Below are 17,791 nucleotides of genomic sequence, written 5' to 3'. Positions count from 1 at the left end.
TTTACCTACAGCTTAATCTACACCTAACCTTTACCTACAACTTAATCTACATCTAAACCTAATCTTAACCTACACCTTAATCTACATCTAAACCTCATCTTAACCTACACCTTAATCTACATATAAACCTCATTTTAACCTACACCTAACCTTAGCCTACCACTTAATCTACACCTAACCTTAGCCTACACCTTAATCTACATCTAAACCTCATTTTAACCTACACCTAACCTTAGCCTACCACTTAATCTATACCTAAACCTAATCTTAATCTACACCTAGCCTTTACTAACACCTTAATTTACAGCTAAACCCAATCTTAACCTACACCTAACCTTAGCCTACCACTTAATCTACACCTAAACCTAATCTTAATCTACACCTAATCTTTACCTACACCTTAATTTACAGCTACACCTAATCTTAACCTACACCTAACCTTATCCTACCACTCAATCTGAACCAAACCTTTACCTACACCTTAATCTACACCTAACCTTTACCTACACCTTAATTTACACCTAAACCTAATCTTAACCTACACCTAACCTTAGCCTACCACTTAATCTACACCTAAACCTAATCTTAACCTACACCTAACCTTTACTAACACCTTAATTTACACCTAAACCTAATCTTAACCTAACCTTTACCTACACCTTATTATACACCTAAACCTAACCGTAACCTATACCTAACCTTAACCTACGACTTAATCTGAACCTAACCTTTACCTACACCTTAATCTACACTTAAACCTAATTTTAATCTACACTTAACCTTTACCCTTACCTTAATGAATACCTAAACCTAATCTTAACCTACACCTAACCTTAGCATACCACTTAATCTGAACCTAACCTTTACCTACAGCTTAATCTACACCTAACCTTTACCTACAACTTAATCTACACCTAAACCTAATCTTAACCTACACCTTAATCTACATCTAAACCTCATCTTAACCTACACCTTAATCTACATCTAAACCTCATTTTAACCTACACCTAACCTTAGCCTACCACTTAATCTACACCTAACCTTAGCCTACCACTTAATCTACACCTAAACCTAATCTTAATCTACACCTAGCCTTTACCTACACCTTAATTTACAGCTAAACCTAATCTTAACCTACACCTAACCTTAGCCTACCACTTAATCTACACCTAAACCTAATCTTAATCTACACCTAACCTTTACCTACACCTTAATTTACAGCTACACCTAATCTTAACCTACACCTAACCTTAACCTACCACTCAATCTGAACCTAACCTTTACCTACACCTTAATCTACACCTAACCTTTACCTACACCTTAATTTACACCTAAACCTAATCTTAACCTACACCTAACCTTAGCCTACCACTTAATCTACACCTAAACCTAATCTTAACCTACACCTAACATTTACTAACACCTTAATTTACACCTAAACCTAACCTTAACCTAACCTTTATCTACAGTTTAATCTACACATAATTTATACATACATCTTAATCTACACCTAACTTTTACCTACAGATTAATCTACACCTAAACCTAATCTTAATTTACCACTTAATCTTAACCTAACTTTTAACTACACCTTAATCTACACCTGAACCTAATCTTAACCTACACCTAACCTTAACCTACCACTTAGTCTGAAACTAACCTTTATCTACACCTTAATCTACACCTAACATTTACCCACACCTTAATCTACACCTAAACCTAGTCTTAACCTAACCTTTACCTACATCTTAATCTACACCTAAACCAAACTTCACCCTACACCTAAACTTAATAAAACCTTCACCCACACCTTAATCTACATCTTAACCTTTACCAACACCTTTAATCAACACATAAGTGTGTGTATGTGTTTGTGAAAAAAAAGGCAAGTGTGGCATTTTTGGACTATAACAATTAATCTTAATTGATGTTTCCAAGTGAGATCATGTTGCACAGTTGTTTTTTTGTTTATAGAACACAGAATCTCACACTTAACAGAATACAAGAGTAGAAGAGTTAAGAGTTAATGACTTGAATTTATTACCTCTTAATGTGTTTAAGAGCATCAGTTGTAAAGTAGTGAAGAGGTAGAGTTACAGGTACACAGTGAAGAGCTCTATTTGAGTAATGTTCTAATCCAGATTAAGGCAAGAACTAGTCAACTAAGTAAAGAAAAAATGGCTTTAAGAAATGAAGGTCAGTCAATCTGAAAGCCATTTTTAAGAACTTTTTTTCAAGTATCCTCAAGTGCAGTCAGCGCAAGACCATCAAAAAAAGAAAAAATATGAAACGTGATTAAACTGCTCATGCAGCATTGACGAGTGGCATTGGAGGAAAGCGCAGCGACTCGGTTCTGATACATCAGCTCACAGACGCATCCTTTTGCTGACCCACATCACCTTAGGAGTGATGAGGTGAAAGAAAGAGCACCATCTACTGTACCCACCAAGAGAGAGCAAGGCCAACTGTGCTCTTTCAGAGCTCCGGCAGCTGATTGCAAGCTGCCTGACCAGGATTCGAACCAGCAATGTGAGGAGGGGTTTCACAGAGTTGTTTGGTTTGTTTAACACTTTTAAGTTACTACCTGATTCCTTATGTGTTACTTCATAATATGGACAACTTCAGTATTCATTCACAATGTAGAAAAAATACCTTGTACTGTATGAGAAACTCACAGTAAATCTAGTAGATTACTTAATTTTAAGCTCAATATCAAACTAAAACCCGATTGATTCTGTGCAAAGAGTGACTTATTTTTAATTTAATTACAAACCCAGCTAACAGAGAATGTTATAAGAAGGTTAAGCAATGTTTTGAAAAGGTTCTAGTTACAGAAATTAAGTTCAGGGAATGTTCTGAAAATGTGAGACATAATAATGGTTTGCATCAAAACGTTATTATAAATGAATAAATGAATGAAGTTATACATATATAGCACCACTCTAGAAACCCAAGGACGCTTTACAATTTACAGGTTTTACACACAACCATTCATATTTAGCTCTCATCCACACACCGATGAGAAATGGCAGCCAATAGCACACAGCGTACTCTCAACCAGAAACAACCGTCCACCTGGAGGACTGCATGGGGCACTACAGCATTTACCTATGCTGTACATTTTATACACACACACATCTTATACAATACACATACCTATAGATACATATACAATTTAGAATTTATAATATCCAATTTTACCTGATTACCTTTTTATGCTTTTGAACTGTGGGAGGAAACTGGAGTCCCCAAAGGAAATCCACACAGACACAGGAAGACCATGGAACATGGAAACTCCACCCAGATAGGGACTTGAACCCAAGATCCCAGTGCTGGGAGGCGAACGTATTAACCACTAAGCCACCGTGCCGCCCCAAAATTAGAATGTTTCTCACCCAACGTTTCGACCTAGAGGAAAAATAACATTACAGAAATTTTAAACGTAACGCTCTATACATTGACAGAAGCTCAGTTCCTATACATCAGCTCACAGATGCCTTGTGCTGATCAACATCACCCTAGGAGTAATAAGGTGAAAGAAAGAGCACCATCTACTGTACCCAGAGAGAGAAAGGCCAATTGTGCTCTTTCAGGACTCCGGCAGCTGATTGCAAGCTGCATGACCAGGATTTGAACCAGCCATACAACTGGAACATGGAACATGGAACTCCACCCAGGCAGGGACTTGAACCCAAGACGCTAATGCTGGGAGGCTAACCACTAAGCCACTGTGCCAACCCAAAATTAGAATGTTTCTCACCCAACGTTTCGACCTATAGAATAATAACATTACAGAAATGTTAAAAGTAACATTCTAAACGTTGACAGAAGTTACAGTGAAAGTTGCAGTGAAGTTACCAGTGTGTTCAAAAGCGTTAAATAAAAAGGTCCCACTTTATAATAAGTGTCCCTAAGTACTATGTAGTTGCATGGTAACAATCCATGTAACTACAGTGTAACTACTGATGAAGTACACATTGTTACAGATTAACTACAGAGGTACAGGTTCAAGTCAGAAATTAGGCTATTATATTGTTCTACCATTGTTATTTTATTTTGTACAACATTATTGAGACAATTGTTTGAGATGTATGGACAAAGTTTTTGTATTATCTGTTTCTCTTTGATGGACTTCTCTTATAGAAAATAATAGAGTCTAATACAGAGTGATTAAACACAGTCAGTGTTTAAAAACTCCAGCAGCACTGCTGCATCTGATCCACTCGCTCACTCAAAGATCTACAGGGGTTGGACAAAGAAACTGAAACACCTGGTTTTAGACCACAATAATTTATTGTGGTGACGGACAGTTCTAGTGGAAACAGGAGAGTTGAGGTGCACATTGAATTCTGCCGTGATTTGATCAGCCGTGGTTTTATGTTTTTTGGATACAATCCGGGTTAGCACCCGAACATCCCTTTCAGACAGCTTCCTCTTATAGCGTCCACAGTTAATCCTTTTGGATGTGGTTGGTCCTTCTTGGTGGTATTGGCTGACATTACCCTGGATACCGTGGCTCTTGATGCATCACAAAGACTTGCTGTCTTGGTCACAGATGCTCCAGCAAGACGTGCACCAACAATTTGTCCTCTTTTGAACTTTGCTATGTCGTCCATAATGTTGTGTGCATTGCAATATTTAGAGGAAAACTGTGCTCTTACCCTGCTAATTGAACCTTCACACTCTGCTCTTACTGGTGCAATAATGTGCAATTAATGAAGATTGGCCATGAGGATGCTACAATTTAGCCGTAAAAACCTCCCGCACTAAAATTACAGGTGTTTCAGTTTTATTGTCAAACCCCTGTATATATTTTATGTAGAAATACCTGTAAGTTTTGCAATTTGCAAATCATTAGAAATCATTGCAGCTCTACATTCGTCATTCGTCTGTAATTTGTTATCTGATGATAGCTTTTATGTAGGGTTAATTTGCAGCCTATAAATATGTCAGGCCTGTGTGCATCATACGCCCACACATTTAGACGACAGGAAACCCATTGTTGCACTCTGTAAAAAAAGAGAATAGGAAATGGAGGGTGGACGTGTTTATATGTATGTGTGTGTGTGTGTTTGTGTGTGTGTGTGTGTGTGTGTGTGTGTGTGTGTGTGTGTGTGTGTGTGTGTGTGTGTGTGTGTGTGTGTGAGAGTGTGTGTGCGTGTGAGAGCCTGTGTGTGGTCGCTTGCAGACTTTGATTGACAGCAGATAAACTGGTGTGTTCCCCCGACGCCTCTAGAAACACACACTCTAGCTCTGCACAGACTCTGAGTGTCTGAATGAGGAAGAGGCGGCTTACTGACAGTGACCTCGATGCGACGCTGCTTTACTGGCAGCTGGATTTTGAAGGTATTTAGAAGCTGCTGGACTGGAATTAAACATTGCTGCTTCAGTAAAGGTAAGTGGCACCTGTCTGTTTTGTGCATCATGTTGGTAAACAATCTTGAAACTGATTATTTTAATGATTATGAGTCAGTAAAATGTATTTTAATGGTCTGTTGTGGATGCATTGTAGAGGTTTCTCTTGTCTTCTTTCGCTAAATATCAGTTAATAGCTGAATGTAACAGATAATATACAGAGTGTCTACAGATTCTTCAAAAAAGTCTTAAAAATTATAGAAAAAAAAAAAATATATATATAATTTTAAAATGTTTTAATGTCTTAACCTCTTAAAAAATGCCTTGTCCTGTATAAGAGCTATAGGTGTAGGTGATAAAAAAATAAAAAAAAAATATTCTGCAGAGAAATCAACTTATTTTCATTCTAAAAAAAACAATTGAAGCCTTTGAAATCTACTACAGAATCAGTAATCAATCAGGAATCAATCCAAATTCTGCCTGTTTGAAAATAGACATAAAAACTAGACAAACATAATTAAACTAAACATTTGGAGGACATGAACTGTTTGATTTATATTCAGGATTTGTATTGATTTTAAAATTAAATTCAGGAAAGAGCCAATTTTATGATTCTATTCATTATTTTTTAAGTAAGCAGATTATTATAAAATATATAAAAAACAATATATATATTTTTTATATATTTTCTATTACAATTGCAACTATGATTTTCAGTAATATTCCTTTTCACACATGAAAGCTTTTCCAGAGCTTGAATAGAAATCCTCAAGAAGATTTAGTGGTGTAATGTCAGGCATACAATTGACAAAATCGAAAAATCCTGGACTGTTAAGGTTTTTTTAAACTAATTTTTTAAATGTTTATGAGTCAGTAAAACTTTATTTTAATGGTCCATCGTGAAAATGCTGTAGATGTTGCTCTTGTCTGTGTTAGGCCAGGATTTTTGTCATTGGTCTGCCTGACCTAATACTTAAATTGACTCATACCTGCTAATACCTTACAATTAAGTGAATTTAAAGTTTTAAACCTAATTCTAACTAACCCTAATATTGACTCTAACTTTGAGATTTAAAACAGTTAAAAATAATTCAAACATAAAAAAATGAACTGATTTTCACCAGATAGTGTATAAAAAACTGTATATTTTTATATTCTCCTAATTGAAAAAAAGTTTTACGTAAAGCAGAAAATGGTTCTTAATATTAAAACCCTTACTGATACTGCTATTTAAAGAGTGTAGCAAAAACTTTTTTTAATATTTGCTTTCTTGCAACAATTTTCAATTTGTAAAATGGACAATTTGCATTTTTAAAATAATGTAAAATTGTTCATCAATAATGACGTTTCTTTTTTTTTCAATAATGACTTTTCATTTTTTAAGAACAAGGTTCTTAACAAGGTAGAAATATAAAATGTGTTAAGGTAGATGTTCCTTCTTTTTCATTTTATTTAGTTACATTTTATTTAAACATTTTATATGCTTTTACATGTTATATATTTATATTTATATGGTAGCTGATTAAAAATCAATAATAATACATAGAGTAATACAGTAATACATACTGGACCCAGTTTTCCAAAAGCATCTTAGCATTAAGTACTTAGCATTAGCATTAAATAAAACATATATTTTATACAATTTGCCTTGAACAAATGCAAAGATTAAACATATTATGCAATTTATTGCTGACCACTTTGTTGTTTTGCAATTATTATTTTTTTTGGTAGATACAATGTGCTGTAAGAAATTTTAGTAAATAAAGAATTTTAATCATAATCAGGTTTGATTAAAGAACAACAGCCTCAGAACCAGGCAGTGGTGGTTGCTATGGAGTTAATGCATAATGGTTGCTCGGCAGGCGCTATGGTGTCTCAGGTGGTTGCTCAGACTTTATTAATTAGTTGCTGGTGCATCGTCTGGTTTTCTGAATTAGAACTTAATTAGCTGAATATAAAAGAGCGTTTTCACACCTGTAAGTTTTTATGGTTTCTATGGTCCGGATCAGTTGAGTCGAGTTTTTTTGGAGTTTAGTTGATAGATAGATATGAGAGTCAAAGAGCAATAGATATAACGACAGACAGACAGACAGACAGACAGACAGACAGACAGACAGACAGACAGACAGACAGACAGACAGACAGACAGATAGATAGATAGATAGATAGATAGATAGATAGATAGATAGATAGATAGATAGATAGATATGTTATGAGATGTAAAGATAGACAGACAGACATACAGATAGATAGACAGACAGATAGATAGATAAATAGATAGATATGCTATGAGAAGTAAAGACAGACAGACAGACAGACATATAGATAGACAGACAAACAGACAGACAGACAGACAGATAGATATATATGAGAGTCAAATAGCAATAGAAGTAATGACAGACAGACAGACAGACAGACAGACAGACAGACAGATAGATAGATAGATAGATAGATAGATAGATAGATAGATAGATAGATAGATAGATAGATAGGTAGATAACAAATACAATACATAAAAAAGTATAAAAGTAGAGTCTTTTAGTGGGTGTGAAATGAAGATTTTGCAGTTAAACACAGTAAACAACAATGAAACAACTATATTGTTTTGTATATTGTAAAATATTAAATATTAATTGTGAGTTTAGTCTCCCAGTGTGAACAAATCAATGGAGAAAATTTATAAAAACAGGCAAATTAGACCTGAACACACAGTAAAAGGGTTAGGTTAGAGTAAACAGTACAACAGTAAGGTTACAGTATGGTTACCTGTCACATATCAGTAAAACCACTGTTTGTGGAGTCGTGGTTTGCTGTGGTTTTGAAGCCAATCGATCCTGTTTAAGTATTTGTCCTTGTTTGTGCAGCACTGTGATCCTATGATGCTTTCATTATATAAATCTTGACCTGATGTAACACTATTACATTACATTGCTTACATAAACATGGAAATAAATTGGCAAAAGTATTCGTTCACCCATCCAAATCACTGAACTCAGGTTCTAATCAGGTCCATGGCCGCTGATTTAAAGAAAAGCAGCTAGACAACTCCAGCATGGTACCATGATAGTCTGAATTTTGCAGTTTCCCAGAGAACGGTACTTGTTTAAGCACTAGAACACGAGAGGGAGTGTGTTATCATGAATAACATCACTTGTTATTATTCGTGATAACACACGACCTCAAGTGTTCTATTGCTTTTATACAACAGATTCTTTTTTTACAAAATGAATAAAGAAAATAAATCAAAGAACTTTAAGAAATTAAGAATGATTATGCTTTAATGTGGACTGTGCCTTCCGCCAAAAAGTAGTTCCACCACAACTGTAACAGAACTGAAACTTAACTACAAAACGGTGTATGGTTCATTACGTTAGGTACATAACGTTAGGACCATGAAATAACGCTAATACTCTCCTCTCCTGCTCCGTGGAGTCGCCCATTTTTGATCATTTCTGTTTGTTTTGCTGGGTGGTGTTGGTTTTAGCTAGCCGACTGGACTGTGGTTAGGTTAGCGTAGCTTGCTTTAGCTCAGCATTAACTTAGCCTAGCCTGGCTGGTTAGCGTTCTGGCTGTCAGACGGCACCAGCCGAGGTGATTTTCTCTCCCTTTTTTCCACAAAAAACAGCCGGCGCTGCGGGCGAGCGTGCCGTGGTTGAGCGCTAACCTGTGCTAAGCTAACGCTGCCGCTGATGCCGTTGATGATTCTAAGCTGTCCTGTGTATATACGCCGTCACTCGGCAACGCGTCGGCGGAGTGATACAGGTTTAGTGTGAGAAGGCCGTGCTGTTATCACAAATATCACAGTCTAGGTTTCCTCACCATACCTCAAAAATTTGCTACTGAAAGAATGGACAACTTTGAATAACATCCACAGTGTTAATTTACCACAAACATTGTTGCCTTAAAGGAGAACTCCGGTGTAAAATTGACATTTGTTGTAGTAAAACATGATAAAAAAGTGCTTACCTTTGATGAATAGCACACCTCCAAGCTCCCACAGCGTTCTGAGATCCAGAAATTTTAACAGTTTTTCCAAACACCCTTCACACTGTGTGACACGGGGCATAATTTACCCTGATAAATCGCTTTTTCCACCTTTATTCAGCTCAAAGTAGCTCCACACCTCCTTGCTAGAATCTGGAGAGCCCTGACATTTAAAACGAAGCATTAATGACTTAAAAAGTGCACAAGTAGCTTATTAAAAAAACACTGTTTACATCCCATAACACTAGCTTCAGCTCTGAGCGCCGCCATCACTGTACTGATAATGACATTGACATATATATATAGCCTGCCTCCGCTATGCAGAGTCTATGTATATATATGTTTGTCAGTATCAGTACAATGATGGCGGCACTCTGAGCTAAAGCTAGCGTTATGGGATGTAAACTTATTTTTTAATAAGCTTCTTGTGCACTTTTTGTGCACTACTACATTTTAAAAATAGCCTAAAAATATTCCTATTTCATTTCAGCTCGTTTTCATTCTGGCTTCTCATCGTTCAATAATAAAACCCCTATCCAGATAAATCTCTCCATCCAGATAGAGTGAATCTGATTGTGATTGGATGTAGAGAAGTATAAACCTATACCATTCTGACATCCTATTGGTTTATACTGTGATTCATCACACCAGCACATGCCCCGCCCTCCCCACACACACACACACGCAAGAACATAGCAGACGTATGTAGTCTAGTATGAAGATGATCCGTGCAGAGACTCAAGAGAACTCCAGACAAACTCCAGTCCAACTAAACTTCTTTAATATATTTACATTCTACTAAAATACATTCATTTACAATCAGCATATATGCAGCTGAAACACCAGGGAGACTAGTGCATTCAAAATGTATCAATATTAACACTTTAATATTTTAACATTTTAGTCAATTATGGCTTTTAGTAAAATGTGTTTTGGGGTAGAGGGGGTAGTGCACTATAGGACTCTGTGGGCGTGGCCTAAGCTTTTGTTCTTAATTGCTTTATTTGTTCCCCTTTTTACATCACTTTTACTTTTATACTTTAAGTAGTTTTAAAACTAGTACTTTTATACTTTTACTTTTTAAAGAGTAAATAGCTGAAGAACTGATACTTCAACTTCTACAGATGTACTTTAAACCCTGGTATCTACTGTATACTTCTACCTACAGAGTAATGAATGGAGATACTTTAGTATACAGTAGAGAAATGTGCTGTTCTCCATTTCAAATTAGAGAAGAGAGAAATAAAGAATTGACTCACTTACTCACTGCAAGTGGAACAACGGGTTTAGATGATGTATTTCACTTCACTTTTTAACACTTTACAGCCATTGTATCACAGCTTTCGTCAGCTAAGCTTTGGTTGTTCTTCATAAACTACTTGTGCTACAGTGCTTGAAGTAGCAGTGCTGAGAATAAATGACCCACCACACAAATGCTAATAATAGCTGCTCTGTGGTGGTTTTCTTTCCTGTGGGGTACTGAGTATTGAAGAACAGGGTGAAAGGATGGTGATAATAAAGTATACAGAGAAACAGATACAGGACTATAGTCTGTAGCAAGGATAGAAACAGAGGTGTAACGGTACGTGTATTCTTTACAAACCGCCACGGTTCAGGGGTCACGGTTCAGTTCGCGCAAACACAAGCAGAATACATGGTACAGGCCATAGACTGTGTATAGCTGGACAGAGCATCGTCTCTCAAAAGTGAAGCCACCACAGGTCGGGCGCCCCCTGCTGTTCGGTTTCAGAAAGCTGTGTAACTCCACCCATCCCCATGTGTTTCAATAGCAAAACAGATAACTATCAATCACGTTTTTATCCAATATACTGTAATTCTACCACCTTTATTTAAATGCAGCAGCTAGTGTAACCTCTGCTTATATTGTTACATTTTTATATCCCCACAGAATTTGTTTTTTAAAACGTTATTCAGCTCTATATTCAAAAAGGTGTGGTTATTGTAAAAGGGCTGGGTTACACCTAGCCGGGGTGGGACCAATGACTGTATGGGCGAGACCATAGACTGTGTGAGCTCTGTGGAGGCAGCCCTCAGGGGCGGGGTTATTCAAATGAGTAGGCTGTCTCCCCACAGTCTTTCTCCCTCCTCTGGTCTCTACTGCGCAGACTCGGGTTTTAGGATCGGCAATTTTCATCGATTGAATGGGAACGGCGACACGGCATCCACCTTTTTTACAGTCTCTGGTACAGGCAGTCTATAGGAGACTTGTGGAACCAATTAATCTAACCCGGAGAGTGTAGCTGTAGCACTGTTGCTATTAGCAACTCGCTATTGTTTCCGGCGCTGACGAGAGCGACAGCCTTCCAGCAGCTCTGTGTAGCGTTTCACTTCAATTTCCTAATTCTATCTATCTATCTATCTATCTATCTATCTATCTATCTATCTATCTATCTATCTATCTATCTATCTATCTATCTATCTATCTATTAACTTAAGTTTAGCACTGACTGGACATTGGAGCACACAGTCAGAGAGAAACACAGATCATTCTAACTGTCCACACACTGCTGCTGGTCGCCTGGCACCATCCAGTGTGAACGCAGGGTTAGGCGCTCATAAGGTGTGTCTCTCTCTCTCTTGCGCTGTCGTCTGTCTGCCTCTCTCTTTTGCTTGTGGCATCTGTCTGTCTCTTTCTCTCCCTTACTTTCTCTGTTTCATTCGCGGCGTCTGTCTGTCTCTCTCTCTCTCTCTCTCTCTCTCTCTTTCGCTCGCGCAGTCTTTCTGTCTATCTGTCTCTTTCTCTTGCTTCCTCTCTTTCCCTCGCTTCGTCTGTCTATCTCTCTCTTGCTCGCGCTTTCTCTTTCACTTGTGCCATCTGTCTGTCTGTCTATCTGTCTCTCTTGCTCTTAGTTTTAACAACCTACATTTACATTTACATTTACGGTATTTAGCAGACGCCCTTATCCAGAGCGACTTACAACAGTGCTTCAATGTTACTTCAAATATCCAAAGCTAGTTTGTAGACTAGGATCAAGAGATACATAGAGCTTGATCATGTTTAGAACCCTAGGTTCTAAACATGCTGACATTCCTTAATTAAAAAGGACTCAAAACACTGAAATGCATCCAGTATTATTAGTAATACTAGATAGAAACAATGATAATTATGTATGACAGCTCTTTTAATAGTAATTAATATACAATTTTGATACTCAATCTATTATAGTTGATGAAAAATGTGTTTCCTGGAGTGGGGAAGGATGCGGAAATAAACAATTAATTCTCCTCTGGTAAAAAATTCATTTCTCTTCACATGAGGAAGCGAATTTATCAAAGTGTGTTCCAAGTTCAGTAGTGACTAAACTGACACCTGAATTGAGATCTCAGAGAAAGACAAACTGAGATCTGGGTTGTGGTGGAAAGTGTACAGTAAAAGAGTGTTTTTATCTAGCTGTTAGTTATAGTACACAAAGGTGTGAAAAATATTCCCATTCATTTCTCTGGATATTCTTTTACTAGCTACTGCAGACAGTGGAGGCTGAGAAACAGTTTCATGTGCAGCATCATATCCAACTCAGAGAGACCTACTGTATTTCATAAAGAACAAGAAAAAGTGGATTTTAGCAGAAGGAGACCTTTAATGTTGATCAATTTGGTCTACGAACGTCTGCTATGATCTATAGATTTGGTGGCTTCAAGGACAAAATCTTGTAATATCCTATGTAGTGAGCTGGGAGGGGAGTGAGTTTGGCTTGTCAGACTTTCAGAAGTGTTGTGGGCCTAATTCAGCAAAACACTGACCAAGGGAGGTGCCAACCTAATGACCCATGCTTGTGGCGTAGTGGATGTTTGGGTTAAATGTTGCTGATTGGATCATAATCGGCCACAATAAATAAATAGCTGTTTGGTTGTTGGGTCTTCATGTTTGGTTTAAATGTTGCTGATTGGATCATAAACCCAGCTATTAGGTGTTGGGTCTTCATGTTTGGTTTAAATGTTGCTGATTGGATCATAAACCCAGCTATTAGGTGTTGGGTCTTCATGTTTGGGTTAACTGTTGCTGATTGGATCATAAACCCAGCTATTAGGTGTTGGGTCTTCATGTTTGGGTTAAATGTTGCTGATTGGATCATAAATAGCCACAGTAACCAAGCTTTTAGGTTTTGTTTCATCTTGTTTGAGTTAGAAGTTGCTGATTGGGTCATAAACCACTACAGTAATCTAGCTGTTAGGTGTTGGATCTTCATATTTGGGTTAAATGTTGCCAATTGGGTCATAAACGTGCACAGTAATCTAGCTGTTAGGTGTTGGGTCTTCATATTTGAGTTAAAAGTTACTGATTGGATCATAAACAGCAACAGTAACCTGGCTGTAAGTTGTTAGATCTTCATATTTGGGTTAAATGTTGCTGATTGGATCATAAACGGCTACAGTAATCTAGCTGTTAGGTGTTAGATCTTCATGTTAGGGTCAAATGTTGCTGATTGGGTCATAAATGGCCACAGTAACCTAGCTTTTAGGTTTTGTTTCATCATATTTGGGTTAAAAGTTGCTAATTGGGTCATAAACCACTATAGAAATCTAGCTGTTAGGTGTTGGGTCTTCATGTTTGGGTTAAATGTTGCTGATTGGATCATAAATGGCCACAATAATCTAGTTGTTAGGTGTTGGCTCTTTATACGTATTAGGGTTAAATGTTGCTAATTGGATTATAAACAGTGCAGTGAACGAGTGTGAGAGTAGGGTATAGGGTATCATATCTTGTTGAGTTGCGTGGGTTGAGGGTAGAGTTACGTTGCCTATGGTATTAATGACGACAGTCTGAAACAGGCTGACAGACAGGGCTTAAAGTGGTTAATTCCATCATTTAAACAGTGGTCTACATAAGCTATTCGCAGTTACATGTTTCATATGGCTAGAGAGAAGATGTGTCCTGTCTATAACCTTCCTCCTCCTCCACCACATGACTGTTACTGTCTTCTGCAGAATTTCCTGTGTCAAGACGAGGGGGCATTTCTGCTTTTCTTACTTTTTTACTCTTTTTCATCACTAAAACAATATACGTGTATATACGTTATATACGTGTAAAAGAAATACAGAAATGCATGTTCTACCTCTGTATTATGAGCTTTTACTGTTCTTATCACTGTTGGTTGAGTTTAACTTTAATGCAGATGTTCACGCCTGTTTATGCAACATCTATAGAACTTGCAGAATGAACATGAGGTGAGATCTCTAAAACCAAAAGTGTGTTTGTGTGTGTGTGTGTATCTACAGGTGCAAAGTCATTGGTGTCAACATCTCACTCATGTCCTTCATGTCATGTGGAGCTTGTGTTAAGCATCAGAGCCCTGATGGAAAAAGACGGTAGGGTAAAAAAGTACAATTTTGGACATTTGGACCTTCTTATATTCAGTGTGTTTCTTTGTTTCTTAATTCAATTTATTATTTTCTACATTGTAGATATTAATTAATTAATATTAAAGACATGAAAACTATTAATGCAGTCATATTGAATTACATAGTAAACATTAAAGAAAGTGTTTGTCCTCCACAAACAATTATGGAAAATGCAAAATATGCAAAATATCTCCTTCAGACCCTTACATACCCATATATACAGGGTTTGGACAATGAAACCTGGTTTTAGACCACAATAATTTATTGTCCTGACAGACAGTTCTGGTGGAAACAGGAGAGTTGAGGTGCACATTGAATTCTGCCGTGATTTGATCAGCCGTGGTTTTATGTTTTTTGGATACAATCCGGGTTAGCACCCGAACATCCCTTTCAGACAGCTTCCTCTTACAGCGTCCACAGTTAATCCTGTTGGATGTGGTTGGTCCTTCTTGGTGGTATGCTGACATTACCCTGGATACTGTGGCTCTTGATACATCACAAAGACTTGCTGTCTTGGTCACAGATGCAGTGAAACTGAAACACCTGTCATTTTAGTGTGGGAGGTTTCATGGCTAAATTGGTCCAGACTGGAGGCCAATCTTCATTAATTGCACATTGCACCAGTAAGAGCAGAGTGTGAAGGTTCAATTAGCAGGGTAAGAGCACAGTTCTGCTCAAAATAGTGCAATGCACACAACATTATGGGTGACATACCAGAGTTCAAAAGAGGACAAATTGTTGGTGCACGTCTTGCTGGTGCATCTGTGACCAAGACAGCAAGTCTTTGTGATGCATCAAGAGCCACGGTATCCAGGGTAATGTCAGCATACCACCAAGAAGGACCAACCACATCCAACAGGATTAACTGTGGACGCTGTAAGAGGAAGCTGTCTGAAAGGGATGTTCGGGTGCTAACCCGGATTGTATCCAAAAAACATAAAACCACGACTGAACAAATCACGGCAGAATTCAATGTGCACCTCAACTCTCCTGTTTCCACCAGAACTGTCCGTCACCACAATAAATTATTGTGGTCTAAAACCAGGTGTTTCAGTTTCATTATCCAACCCCTGTATTTTCTTATATTCATATATTTTTCTCATCAGTGGAACATAATTCAGGTCTGAAAGGGATACACATCATAATTTGTAACTTTTTGTTGTAGTGGGTGCCATGTCTTCAGCTGTAGAGTCTAACCTCTATCGCCAGTTACACGCCATCCTCAGAGAACTGGACACTGACACTCAAGCCGGATCATCCTGCAATAAAGGTACTGCTGTGTTCTCTACTAATTTTAACAGTGTAAAAATGAAATATTCTTACTGAGAAGTTTCAGGTTCTCATAATAACAGTATAGGAGACATATATTGTGTTTTATATATAGAGACACCAAAAGTGAAGTATTAAATGACTGTTTCCTTTATTAATACAACCAGGCACTTCCTATAACTGGATACTGTCTCTACTTTATTTCAGTAATTCAGTTCAAAATGTGAAGCTCATATATTATATAGATGTAAAACACACAGAGTGATATATTTTGTGTGTTTATTTCTTGTTTTGTTGATGATTATGGATTACTGTCAATGAAAACCCAAAAATCAAAGTCTCAGAGAATTTACATTACTTACTTATATACAGTAAGATTAACTGGTACTTTTGGCAGTGTGGGCAGTGTGCCAAGTCCTGCTGGAAAATGAAATTTGCATCTCCATAACTTGATAAAACACAGTGGATCAACACCAGCAGATGACATGTCTCTCCAAACCATCACTGATCATCAGTAAATTTTACATTTCATTTGTAAATCAAGGGAGCAGAGTCTGGAGGAAGAGTGGAGAGACACACAGTCCAAACTGCTTGAGGTCTAGTGTGAAGTTTCCACCAATCAGTGATGGTTTGGAGAGACATGTCATCTGCTGCTGTTGATCCACTGTGTTTTATTATCTTACAGCACTTCATGCTTCTCTCTGCTACTGACAACTTTTATGGAGATGTGGATTTCATTTTCCAGCAGGACTTGGCACACTGCCCACACTGCAGAAAGTACCATATGGTCGTATATAATATTCAAATTTTCTGAGACACTAATTTTTGCTTTTTTGTTTTTTGGCTGTAAGTCATAATCATCATCAACAATAAAATAAATAAATGTGTAAAATAGATCACTCTCTGTGTAATACATCTATATAATATATGAGTTACACATTTTAAACTGACTTAAATAAAATAACTTTTCAATGATATTACATTTTTTAAGATGCACCTGTATGTAGCATATACTGTACCAATATCTCAGACATCAACATCTGCTTTTCTGTTCAGGGATGCTGAGATGGACTCTACATAAGAAGGTGGAGAACAATCCCTCTACTAGTGTCTCTCTGTTGAAGGTACTTGTTAAGGAGCTTGAAAAGGTCAGTACAAAATTTAACAGTATGTCTTTTGATTTTTCTTGAACAGAAAATACAGGTTAATCATGTAATATAATATAATTTACATTAAGAAGTCTTTAAATTAAACAGAGACAACTCCATTAATTGCTCTCAGTATTTTTATTAAATTAATATATAGTGACTTCGATGATTTTTTTTTCAGGCGGACAGGTTTGACTGTAAAGTTCGCATGATCCCTTTGCTGCACACATTAGCCTACACGGTTATTCAAGTAAGTTTTCTTTCTTCGATTCTTTATTAAATTTACTTTTTTTTAATGCTTTACAAATTCCATAGTTGCTAGAGCTCTGTAAAAAAAAATAAGAAACCACTTACAAATGATTAATTTCTTTGATTTTACCAAATTGAAAACCTCTGGAATATAATCAAGAGGAAGATGGATGATCACAAGCCATCAAACCACCAAACTGAACTGCTTGAATTTTTGCACCAGGAGTGAAGTCAAAGTCAAAGTCAAAGTGGTTTTTATTGTCATTTCAGCTATATACAGAGTACACAGTGAAACGAAACAACGTTCCTCCAGGGACCATGGTGCACATAAACACAGTGTAGACAGAACAATAGTGCAACAGTACAAAAGTGCAGACAGACAATACAACACAATACAGACAAAGAATAATAAATAACAAGACAGT

General features: G+C 37.1%; 1 protein-coding gene across 1 annotated transcript in view; it reads left to right on the top strand.

Annotated features, from left to right (window-relative positions):
* The first annotated feature begins 5,063 nt into the window (after positions 1–5,063).
* pik3r6b (phosphoinositide-3-kinase, regulatory subunit 6b) overlaps positions 5,064–17,791 on the top strand; it is a 34,999-nt gene continuing 22,271 nt past the window's right edge. Inside the window, exons 1-5 of the mRNA XM_022665102.2 lie at positions 5,064–5,395; positions 14,578–14,667; positions 15,866–15,970; positions 17,026–17,117; positions 17,299–17,367. Of these exons, the coding sequence (XP_022520823.2) occupies positions 5,311–5,395; positions 14,578–14,667; positions 15,866–15,970; positions 17,026–17,117; positions 17,299–17,367 (441 nt within the window). The 5' untranslated portion in view covers positions 5,064–5,310. The remainder of the gene's footprint in view (positions 5,396–14,577; positions 14,668–15,865; positions 15,971–17,025; positions 17,118–17,298; positions 17,368–17,791) is intronic.

This window comes from Astyanax mexicanus, chromosome 19 (assembly GCF_023375975.1).
Source record: "Astyanax mexicanus isolate ESR-SI-001 chromosome 19, AstMex3_surface, whole genome shotgun sequence".
In the NCBI taxonomy this organism is placed as follows: Eukaryota; Metazoa; Chordata; class Actinopteri; order Characiformes; family Acestrorhamphidae; genus Astyanax; species Astyanax mexicanus.
The sequence above is the reverse complement of the archived record's forward strand: the minus strand, read 5'-3'. Positions and strand labels throughout refer to the sequence as shown.